The 11737-nt window shown below is 37.5% G+C and overlaps 3 protein-coding genes across 3 annotated transcripts in view; 1 reads left to right on the top strand and 2 right to left on the bottom strand.

Annotated features, from left to right (window-relative positions):
* Positions 1-2164, top strand: part of LOC101508993 (pentatricopeptide repeat-containing protein At1g02150-like) — an 8348-nt gene extending 6184 nt beyond the window's left edge. The window contains 1 exon segment of the mRNA XM_027334761.2: positions 234-2164. Coding sequence (XP_027190562.1) covers positions 234-1321 — 1088 coding nt within the window. The 3' untranslated portion in view covers positions 1322-2164.
* On the bottom strand, positions 2141-4639 carry LOC101491988 (plasma membrane ATPase 2-like). Its single transcript, XM_012715683.1, has 8 exons — positions 4538-4639; positions 4149-4268; positions 3546-3668; positions 3345-3449; positions 3248-3273; positions 3106-3161; positions 2560-2975; positions 2141-2257 (listed from the first exon to the last, which is right to left on the bottom strand). The coding sequence occupies exons 1-8, from the start codon at positions 4637-4639 to the stop codon at positions 2141-2143; spliced, it is 1065 nt and encodes a 354-aa protein (XP_012571137.1).
* Positions 4640-6821: 2182 nt separating this feature from the next.
* LOC140920399 (uncharacterized) lies at positions 6822-9388 on the bottom strand. The gene is made up of 5 exons (XM_073368670.1): positions 9204-9388; positions 8297-9092; positions 8000-8263; positions 7716-7902; positions 6822-7243 (listed from the first exon to the last, which is right to left on the bottom strand). The coding sequence occupies exons 1-5, from the start codon at positions 9386-9388 to the stop codon at positions 6822-6824; spliced, it is 1854 nt and encodes a 617-aa protein (XP_073224771.1).
* Positions 9389-11737: the final 2349 nt, after the last annotated feature.

The following is an 11737-nucleotide window of genomic DNA, read 5'->3' as shown; positions in this document are numbered from 1 at the left end:
TTTTGGAAAACAGTGGAGTAGGAGTAACTGATTCTGGGAATCAGTTAGAGATTTCTGTTTTCTTTCCCATCTATCTGTTTCCTTTCCCATCTATCTGTTTTCCTTCTTTCTCTACAATTCTTTGTAATTCTTCTATTCAATCAATAATACAAAGAGATTAGGGTTCATTGATCCTAATCCACCATTCAGTTTCAATTACGCTATTTGTTCCTAATTGATACCGGTATTAACAGCCCTCTTGAATGCATATGTTCATTCTAGATCGAGAGAGAAGTCAGAATCTTTACTCGACGTAATGAGGAGTAAAAGGTACTTAATCCATTCACTACCGTTTAATTTAATGATGACTCTGTATATGAACCTTCAGGAATATGATAAAGTTGATATGTTGGTTTCAGAAATGAAAGAAAAGAGCATTCAGCTAGATATATATACATATAATATCTGGTTATCTTCTTGTGGATCTCAAGGATTAATAGAAAAGATGGAACAAGTATTTGAACAAATGTCAAAGGATCCTAGCATTGTGCCTAACTGGAGCACATTTAGTACAATGGCTGCAATGTACATTAAGATGGAACTGTTTGAAAAAGCCGAAGAGTGCTTAAAAAAAGTCGAGGGTAGAATATTAGGTCGAGATAGAGTACCTTTTCATTATCTCCTTAGTTTGTATGGAAGTGTTGGAAACAAAGACGAAGTTTATCGTGTGTGGAATACCTATAAATCAATGTTTCCAAGTATACCAAACTTGGGATACCATGCTGCTATTTCTTCTCTAGTCAGAATGGACGATATTGAGGGTGCAGAAAAGCTTTATGAAGAATTGGTTTCTGTAAGGCCGTCTGATGATTCTAGAATAGGAAACCTTCTCATAAGTTGGTATCTTAAGAAGGGAAAATTCGATAAAGTTTTGAGTTTCTTTGAGCATATGACTAAGGGTGGCGGATGCCCGAATTCAACTACATGGGAGCTTCTTTCTGAGGGTCATATCGCTGAAAAGAGGGTTTCGGACGCACTGTCCTGCTTGAAGAAAGCTTTTATGACTAGTGGTTCAAAGAGTTGGAAACCAAAGCCAATAAAATTGTTGGCATTTCTTAAGCTTTGTCGAGACCAAGACAATATGGAGAGCGCTGAGGTTTTAATTGAGTTGTTGAAGAAATCAGGATACGATAAAGATGAAGCGTTTGCTTCACTCATTGGTGAAGATGAATTGTCAAACAGGATGGAAACAGTTGATAGAACTGAATGTATTGTTGACAATGAAAACATAGATGATGATGACTCTCAAGTGTTGTTCAACCAAGTAGAGAGTAGCTTTTGACTAATGGAAAATGGGTTGCTAGAACATTGAAGGGAATATTTTGATATTCTTTTTCTCAAAGCTTCTATGGGTTATCAAGCCAGATATGAAGTGCTAGCTGCTATTTGAACTACAACAAGTTTGGAACTTTTATGCTAGCTTAGGACATGGGCTTGTGATGTTTTGCTCTAATAGGAATTGACTCTAATGCATGTCATTTGAGGCCATCCTTATGTATGTTTTTTATGATTTGTTTGTCTTTTTAAATATGATTTTTTAAGACTTGGACTAAAGTAGTGTTACATGGATGATAGTTTGAAATTGGACCCTTACTAGAAAATGGTACATATAATGTATATGTTACTTCCTTGGTTCCTTTTCCTTTGTCTTCACCATGTTATGGCCGAGCTGCAAGACTTTATTCTAAGGAAGATTAATTAACTAGTGTGGGCAATTTATGCAAGTGAGGAGTTATAATCCATTTTCTCTTTTTTTGTGGTTGACAAGTTCAAAGAGTTATAATCCATTTGTCATATGGCAATTTACATTGAAAAAATAGCAAAGACTTTGTATTTGCACTTGTTGGGTATGACTCATAGGTGGTCAGCTTGCTGATTTGGTGTACATTTAGACAAAGTGATGAGATCACAGTCTTGGTGTTTCTTATTGCTGTAATTTGATGTAGATTTTATGGACACAAATTTTGAAAGAGGAAATTACCGTCAAATGAGCAAGAATCTTGTTCTCAACAACAATATAATGTCATTTTATATGTAAAATGTAAATCAAGTACAGTGTAATTTTTTTGGTACCATACTTTTGTAGATATCATTATAATTATTAATCAAAGTTTAATATTTTGCACCACTTGAGCCAGAGTCTTGGATCTGCCACTGATGAAAATGATGAGTTGTACTTTCTGGGTGACTCGGTCTTGGGGAGGAAATTGACAGCACCCTGCATGACTAAGAAAATAATGGCAAAAAATATGATTTGTTGATGCAACTCTTTGATCAGAAATTGGAATGAAAGAGTTGGCTAATTTTAAGTTGTGTAGAGCTCTATATACACTCATCTATCAGGCACGTATTATAGGACCATTCTTTTTATATAATATTGAAACACTTCCACATGGAGACATGTACTTGATTAATCATGAATTTATTTTGTTTTTAAATTAATGAAAGAGATTGTGATTTGAGGCCATCCTTATGTATGTTTTTTTATGATTTGTCTTTTTAAATATGATTTTTTAATACTTGGACTAAAGTACTTCTTGCAGCATCTGTAGAATCTGCTACTGCAATACCAATGTCAACTATCTTTAAAGCAGGTGCATCATTCACTCCATCACCAGTCATTCCACAAATGTGCTTTCTAGCTTGTAACCTCTTCAAAATTTCATACTTGTGCTCTGAGGGAACCATGTCAGAAATAGATAAGACACAAGAGTAGTTGATAGATATTAACTTAGAGTTTCTATGTGTTAAGATAAGTGCTTGCTCTTGCTTACCAGGAAAGACACCAGCAAAACCATCAGCATTCTCAATGAGATCATCAAGAGAGATAGCACCTAATTGATCTTTATTGTCACCAAGCAATGATGAAGAAGGATACATGCTAGTCCCCATCCCTAGACGCCTTCCTGTTTCCTTTCCTATTGCAAGTTGATCACCTGAATGTTTTTTATGGCATGAGTATATGATCACATTGTCTTACTTCTTTAACTCTAACGTCTATCATAAACTCATCGACCCGAAAAATAGCACAAGGACAAGTCTCTAGTGGTAGAAACTATCACATACCAGTGATCATTTTGACACTGACACCAAGATCAATAGCTCTTCTGATTGTTTCTGCACTATCATGGCGAGGAGGGTCAAAGAGAGGGAGAAGGCCAGCAAACTCTCATGGTCCTCCTAGACTGTCCTTATTTCCTCCAGGTACTTCCTATATGAAGAAAAAGTTTGTTGCTAAAGGAAAAACAAAAGGATATACATAGTAATACACTTATGGGATGAAAAACTCATAGATGGAAACAAACCTGTCTAGCAACTCCAAGAGAACGAAGTCCGCGTTCTGCAAACGTGTCAATCGTTGTGTGAATCTTCTGTCCAATTTCTGCCTTGTTATGTGCAAGATTGAGAATCTATACAGTATATGAGAAGAGTTAAATAATGATTACACAAATGTTATTTTGGTTAGTTGCATTGTTCTTGAAAAGTGAGAATAGGTTATGTACTACCTGCTCTGGTGCACCTTTGCTTACCCTGTGCATATTACCAGCAGGATCAATGTATGTAAGTGCAGTTCTTTTATCAGTTGGATTGAATGGAAGGAAGTGAACTTCTTTTATTCCGGCTCGTGCCTTGAAAAACCAAAGGACTATTAGTAGACTTTTAGAACAGCAACCTCGGTTTCAAATTAAAATAAATACAAAAAACGCAAACAAAGAACACAAGCTTTGATCACGAAGTTTTCCAATTGTGCTAACGTCTCCGACTGTAAAGCAACTATAATACCTTTCATTATTCAAGATTAGAATAAATTACAACATGTATTTAAATACTACAGTTCATTTACAAGATTACCCCTGAACCACTCGAGCAACTGTCCACTTATCAGTAAACTATGAGCCAAACCAAATTTCAACTACACAAGATGGTGGAAACTTTGAAGAAGTCCACAATTAGAGTAGATAAATTTTCGGTATGTCAATCTAGGATACTAATTAAGCTATCATCTACGAAAATGATAAAGACTTTGGAATTCACTGCAAAAGCAATAGCAAAAATAATTGACTATTGTCAATCATCATGTAACTTGTTAGGCATCTTTTAATTTGTACCTCCTTTGGGTCTGCCAACATTGAAACGATTGCACAATCGATTGCATCCTGGTTCTCCAGTCTTGATGCTCTTGCAGCCATAAGTACAGTCACATCCTTGTCAACACCTTTGGCAAAAACCTGCCAGATATTAATGATTGTTTCAGTTGTTTGTCAATTATTATCATTTTCCCTAATATGTCATAATTCGTTAAACCGTAACATTTATTTAAGAACTCGGCTACTCTTGTTTCAATGAAGAATAGAATATGTTTGTTTTTGAAGGAGTCTCATGTAATGTACAAAATACCTTTGTAAATTTCATCAAGTGTATACTTTTTACATACATGATATTTATGTCTGAGTAATTGTGATGTTCAATTTTATCTTAGGAAGAATAAAATTAAAACCTCAATCATATCCTTGTCCATTGTAAGCTTGTTAAGAGTTAATGTTTCTGTTTTGTCACTACTTAACACATCCATTCCAGCCATTTCTTCAATAGCAGTCATTAATATGATCAAAACTTGATGAAAATGATAAATTCTTATATATTTAGAAAGCTACTGAAATTTTGGAATAAAAAAAGTATTAATTGTAGCATTGCAAACCTGCTGAGACAACTTATGTGAACCAATAGCCATTGTAACTCAAAGAACAGTTGGCATTGCAATAGGGATTCCACCAATTAGTAGTACAAGGAGGTTATCAATACCATTTCTGTATCTCTTTCCATGGAATCTGTTGAATATAAAGAGTATTGAGAGACATATGGAATAACCGTGTATTTCAACTACACAACGGAATCTCTTTATATAGACACATGGTATTAAATAACCCTAATTTACAGTAATACTAACGAGGCATAATACTTACATACTTACAGCCCATATAATTATTTACATTCTAATATAATATTTAACACTCCCCCTCAAGCTGGAGCATATAAATCAAATGCACCTAACTTGTTACATATATAACTAATTCTAGGACCTCGCAATGACTTTGTAAACACATCTGTTAACTAATCACTGGATTTGACAAAGCTGGTGATGATGTCACCCGATTCAATGGCAGTCAATCTCAATATGTTTGGTCCTCTCATGAAAAACAGGATTCGAGGCGATGTGCAATGCAGCTTGATTATCACATATTAGTGTCATTGTGCTGGTCTCTTCAAATTGAAGTTCTTTCAGTTACTGTTTCAGCTAGATGAGTTCACATGTTACTAGTGCCATGGCCCTGTATTCTGCCTCAGCGCTGAAATTTGCAACAACATTTTGTTTCTTACTCTTCCAAGATATTAAATTTCCTCCGATGAGTACACAATACCTGGAAGTTGATCGTCTATCTATGGGTGAGCATGCCCAATCGGCATATGAGTAGCCAATTATCTAAGTATGTCCTCTATCTTCATAAATAAGACATTTTCCAGGTGCACTTATGATGTATTTAAGAATCCGGATTACAGCATCCATATGTTCTTGGCAATGAGAATTTAAGAACTGACTTACCACACTGACACCAAAGGAAATGTCAGGACGAGTGACTGTGAGATAATTTAATTTTTCAACCAATCTCCTATATCTTCTTGAATTTGATAGAGGCTCCCCCTGATTGGGTAGGAGTTTGACATTTGGAGCCATAGGAGTATCAACTGACTTGGCATTTAGTAGGCCTGTTTCTTCAAGAATATCCATAGCATATTTTCTTTGTGAAATTACAAGGCCATCCTTGGATTGGGTTACTTCAATACCCAGAAAATAACGGAGTTTACCAAGGTCTTTAGTCTGAAATTTATTTGAGAGATGTTGTTTTAACTGGAGTATTCCTTGCTGATCACTACCAGTAATAACAATGTCATCCACATAAACAATAAGATAGATGCACCATTGAGTTGAGTGATGATAAAATGTAGAGTGATCGACTTCACTACGGATCATACCAAATTCGTGTACTACCGAGCTGAATCTGCCAAACCAAGCTCTAGGAGACTGTTTAAGACCATAAATGGACCTGTGTAGCCGACAAACCATGTTGGAAGACTCCCCCTGAGCAACAAACCCTGGTGGTTGCTCCATATACACTTCCTCTTCAAGATCACCGTGCAAAAAGGCATTTTTAATGTCAAGCTGATGGAGGGGCCAATGACGAATTGCTGCAATGGAGAAGAATAGTCTGACAGATGCCATTTTGGCAACCGGTGAGAATGTATCACTATAATCCAAACCAAAAATCTGAGTATATCCCTTGGCTACCAAACGAGCCTTAAATCGATCAATCTTACCATCAGGACCAACCTTCACTATAAAGCCAACGACGCCCGACTAACGACTTCCCATGAGGTAAAGGGACCAATTCCCAAGTACCACGTCTTTGTAGAGCACACATCTCATCAAGCACTGCTTGCCTCCACTCAGGGTGGGATAATGCTTCACCTGTAGTTTTAGGAATAGAAACAGAAGACAAGGAGGACAAGCAAATGTAATGTAAAGGAGAAAGACAATGATAACACAAATCAATATAATGAGGAGATGGATTACGGGTGGTGCGAATATCCTTACGAAGAGCAATGGGAAGGTCAGACTCAGGTGGCAGGGCCAGATCCGGAGGTGGCACCGAAGGAGAGTCTGTAATGGGAGCAACAACATGTACAACAGAGGATAAGCGACGACACTGATATGTTTGTAGTGGTTATGGAGGTTGGGGGGCAGACTCGGCAGGTTCGATATGAATATGAGTGGGTGGGAGAGGGATAACTACTTGAGGAGGTTCGGGATTAATGTCTTGATATGGCTCAGTAGCTATATGGGTAGGTTTAAAATATTGTACAGACTCAAAAAAGGTACCATCCACTGATGTAACGTAGCGGTGTAGTGTGGGAGAATAACAACGGTAGCCCTTTTGGGACTGATGATAACCGAGAAAGACACACTTGTGTGACTGAGCTGACAATTTGTCCAAAACAGGAGATAAATTGTGAACAAAACATGTGGACCCAAAGACACGAGGTGGTAGTGGGTGAAGAGGGGTATGGGGAAAGAGGACCGAATGAGGGATATTGCCATCAAGGACGGAAGATGGCATACGGTTAATAAGGTAGCACGCCGTTAAGACTGCATCCCCAAAAACGGAATGGAACATTGCCATGGAGAAGTAAGGTTCGTGTGGTTTCAATGAGATGCCAATTTTTGCGTTCGGCTACCCCGTTTTGTTGAGGTGTATGAGGACATGAGGTTTGGTGTAAAATACCGTTGGAAGCCATAAAATTTTGAAATTGATGAGACAAATATTCTCGAGCATTATCACTTCTTAAGGTACGAATGGAAACTCCAAATTGGGTTTTAATTTCTTGAATAAAATTGCTCAAAGATGGAAAACAATTCAGTTCTATTTTTCATTAAAAATAACCATGTACAACGAGAATAAGCATCAATAAAATAATAAAATACTTAGACTCTAAAGTAGACACAATACGAGAGGGACCCCAAACATATGAGTGAACTAAAGCAAAGGGAGAGGATACTCTTTTATTGACTCGATCGGGAAAATTACTACGGGTGTGTTTCCCTAACTGACACGACTCACAATGTAAAGTAGATAACTTAGACAAACTAGGCACCAGTTTTTGTAGTTTGGTAAGACTTGGATGTCCTAGCTGAGCATGGATAATATGGGGGGACTCTATGGCAGAGCACGTCTTGGAAGTTGTAGAAAGGTAATAGAGGCCTTGTGACTCACATCCGACGCCAATCGTCCGTCTCGAATTCCGGTCCTGCAAGGTAACATTATCATTAGTGAAAGTAATAATACAATTATGAGACCGAGTCAATCGACTAAATGAAAGTAAATTAAAAGGGGCATCCAGGTACATAGAGAACATATGCAACTGAGATAGAAGGGAGAATGTGGACAGTGCCAACTCCTTGAGACCGGGTTTGAGTACCATTGGCATAAGTTATAGTAGGTAAAAAACCAGATGCAGAGAGTGAAGAAAAGAGACCTTTATTACCAGTAACATGATCAGACGCACCAGAATCAAGAACCCAAGGGCCGAGGGAAGATGAATGAGAGAGGTAAATAGATGAGTTACTAGTGTGTGCAACCGAAGTAGGAGAACTAGAGTTCGGATGACTCTGAACCTATCGGAGAAAAAATTCATAGTTTGCCAGGGAGCCTTGTGGAGATGGTGTAGTCTGAATAGTGGCAGAAGAATCAAGTTGGGTTGCATTTATCGAAGGCGAAGGCTTGCCATGCAACTTCCAACAGCGATCAATAGTGTGTCCAAGCCGATGACAATGCTCACATTTAGGACGAGGCTTAGAGTTGGTTGGTCCTCCACGAGAACGTTGTTGATTATGTCCCTGAGATGCAAGGGCATCAGTGTCACCCGGAACTGAAGTAATAGACTGCTCAACTGGATGTTCTGCTGGTGCTCGAAGGAGGATCGCTGAAGTAGTAGACATATCCGGAACAGTAACAGACCCCAAAACTTGATCACGAGTTGCAGAGCACTCCTGGGGTAGGCCATAGAGTGCAAGAAGCATGAAGAAGGTGTTGCGTTGATCCAACTCCTTCTTCTGTTCAATTGGATTACTTGCAGCAGGAGGGAGAAGGTCATTAAAGTCATGAAGTACACTATGAACGGTGCCAAGATATGCAGAAATAGAGCCATTGAGTGATTTCGGAGTAATGATGTTCGACAAGCGGTGACAAACTCCATAAAGACGTTGTGTGTCGTTAGTATAGAGTACCTTTACTTGACTCCAAACCGATTCACACGTGAGATGCGTACGGAAAATCGGTTTAACATCTGGATGAAGTGTAGACTTAATGACACTACACAACTGAGCATCAATCTGACTCCATTTGGATGTTTCAGTCACACTCACCTTTTCAGGGTTTTGGGTGAGGTGGTCCTCGTAACCTTGACAACGTAACCATAGTTTGATGTCGGCAGCCCAACTATCATAATTTGATCCATTCAATTTTTCAACCGAGAGAGGAGAAGTGATTAGTGAAAATGCTCTTTGTTTTAGATTGAGATGCCATGGTCAGCAAAGATTGTAAGAAAACGCGTTGGAATTGGGAAAACAGGGGTTGTTTGAACTGGAAGTCGTATATCCGTAACTCGAAACTGAAAACTGAGGGCAGATATGGAAGTAGGAGGTCGAGGTGAGTGCGGTGGAAGAAGCAGCACCGTGAACGGCTGTCAAACGCGCCGTCACGCGCGGTGGCAGTGGGCAGCGCGTGGATCTCATGCGCGGGGTGTGCATGTGGCGCATGAGAGCGCGTGAGCAGGTTTATGAAGGCGCGGCGGAAGAGTTTTGCCGATCTGGGGTGTACGGCGCTGATGGAGTGGTCGTTCGTCGAAAAAACTCGTCAGAAACAGTGACGACAGCGACGGTAGAGCGTGAACGGCTAAACAAAAATTGAGGAATCAGCGTATCAACGACAGAGGGGGGAAATCGGAGTTGCGAACACGGTTTGCCGAAAAATATTCACCGGAGACAGTGGGTCGACCGGGTAGTTGACGATTAGGGTTGTCTCTCAGTTGGCTCTGATACCATGTTGAATATAAAGAGTATTGAGAGACATATGAAATAATCCGTGTATTTCAACTACACAGCGGAATATCTTTATATAGACATAGGGTATTAAATAATCCTAATTTACAGTAATACTAACGGGTCAGAATACTTACATACTTACAGCCCATATAATTATTTACTTCTAATATAATATTTAACAGAATCCATATATCACAATGATTTCAATAATCATTCCAATAGCAATTGAACAGATGCAGAAATTTCCAATAGAAGTTAGAACTTATAATAATTATGTCATGCCATAAGCATTATTATCGTGACAATAGTTCATCAAGACATGGTTTTATATGAGACAGAAAAACATTCATTCACACAACATTAAGGAACCCTGTCTAGAATAATCATTGGTCAGACTTTACTTATCTCTTGGCCAAACTACGAATTTTTAGGGTCCATTTTCCCTGGAAATTGGAGGATTAATACAACAAAATACGACATTAAGGAGGTAAAATATCATGTATATGAACCTTTTGGAAATGTCCAACATGTGTTGTGTTTTCCACAAGATGAGCTGCCTTTCCGAAAAATGTATGAACTCTGGTTGCAATGACTACACCCTCAATTTCTCCTTGTTTGCATCAGAATATACTCCTTCTCCAGGATGTTTTGTTACAGGAAGTGATTCACCAGTAAAGCAGACAAAGTAAACAAAAACATATTTGTGAATGCAAAAGGGTCATGCTTGCAAAGAAAATCAAACACAGAGAAACTCAAGCATATTTTCAAATAAAGAAAGAGCTATGGCCATGATTGCAGCAGCTTCCATAACCCATGACAAAGGATTTCACATAAATCCTAAAAACTTTAGTATTTTACTTTCCTGTACAAAAAAATTAAAATTACATAAACTATCAATTAAAAACCTAAGCAACAATTTGGTAACAAACTATAAGCAATTAAGTTAGGCTTTTAACCTTCTTTTCTTCAAGTTTATTGTATCCAAACAATTCAAGCCTCTCTTGTACTTGCTCAGAGGTTAAACCTTCTCTTGTACATTTGAGATTATCAAAAACCTCCTCAAGAGGAATGTTCTCCTACAAATAACGCAAATTCCAAGTTCATTGATTCAATTATTTACTTTCAAATATAGCAATAAGAAATTCAATTTTTTTTTTTATAGCTAAAGGAAATTAGTTTCTAGATAATTTCCCAACTAATTAATCAACATTATAATAATCAAATGAAGGTTTTAGGTCTTGACTTTTAATTATAAATCACTACTAGAAATCAGCATTTTTCCTGCGGAATTTCCTGCGGATGTAAGCTAAAAATCTGCAGAAACACACGTTACCTGCGGATTTATTGACAGAACCATATCCCCACGTAAAACCTTCGTGGATAATTGTTTCCTGAGGATTTCTGAATCGGCAGGTAAGGTACCTGCGGATAAATCCACAGGAAAAATAAATAAATTCCGCACCAAGTGTTTAGTAAACTTAAGGAAATTTCTTACGACTTTTCATGTAGAAATATCTTTAGTATATTCCTGCAAATACGTTTCCAATGAAAATCCGTAGGTATGTCCTCGTGAAATTTTCCACTAAAATACCATTCGAATGAAAATCCAAAGGTAAGTTCGCATGAAAATCCGCAGATTATTTCGCATCAAAACTATTTTCAAAGAGAAATTCCACTGTAAATTTGTTTTTCTAATTTTTTATTTATATAAAAACACGATTATAAATACATTTTTTAATTATTTAATATTAATCTTTAATTGAAATATTATTGCAATACTCCGAAACAAAATTTATATCGTGTTCAAAATTCAAAACTAAATATTAATTAAAGCATGATCCAACTATTATGCTAAACAAGATTTATATCATGTTTGCAAATCATATTGTTACAGAGATCTCTAAAGCTATTTCATATCAAACATTCCAATCCAATACACAAAATGTTGAACTTGAATGAAGCTTTTCACCAAGGCTTAGAATCTTCATGTGCCTGGTCTTTCCAAGAGTTGAAATCCAATACTCCTATGATAAAAGATTA

The sequence above is a fragment of the Cicer arietinum genome, chromosome 5 (assembly GCF_000331145.2).
Source record: "Cicer arietinum cultivar CDC Frontier isolate Library 1 chromosome 5, Cicar.CDCFrontier_v2.0, whole genome shotgun sequence".
In the NCBI taxonomy this organism is placed as follows: Eukaryota; Viridiplantae; Streptophyta; class Magnoliopsida; order Fabales; family Fabaceae; genus Cicer; species Cicer arietinum.
The sequence above is the reverse complement of the archived record's forward strand: the minus strand, read 5'-3'. Positions and strand labels throughout refer to the sequence as shown.

Coding starts and splice junctions, on each gene's coding strand:
- LOC101491988 (XM_012715683.1), bottom strand. CDS start 4,639: ATGACTGCTATTGAAGAAATGGCTGGAATGGATGTGTTAAGTAGTGAC. Junction 3,669..4,148: donor TGTTGGCAGACCCAAAGGAG/GTACAAATTAAA, acceptor TGGTTTTTCAAG/GCACGAGCCGGAATAAAAGA. Junction 2,258..2,559: donor CAAGAAGTACTTTAGTCCAA/GTATTAAAAAAT, acceptor TTAGTCATGCAG/GGTGCTGTCAATTTCCTCCC.
- LOC140920399 (XM_073368670.1), bottom strand. CDS start 9,388: ATGAGATCCACGCGCTGCCCACTGCCACCGCGCGTGACGGCGCGTTTG. Junction 8,264..8,296: donor CATCTCCACAAGGCTCCCTG/GCAAACTATGAA, acceptor CGATAGGTTCAG/AGTCATCCGAACTCTAGTTC. Junction 7,903..7,999: donor CAGTTGCATATGTTCTCTAT/GTACCTGGATGC, acceptor GTTACCTTGCAG/GACCGGAATTCGAGACGGAC.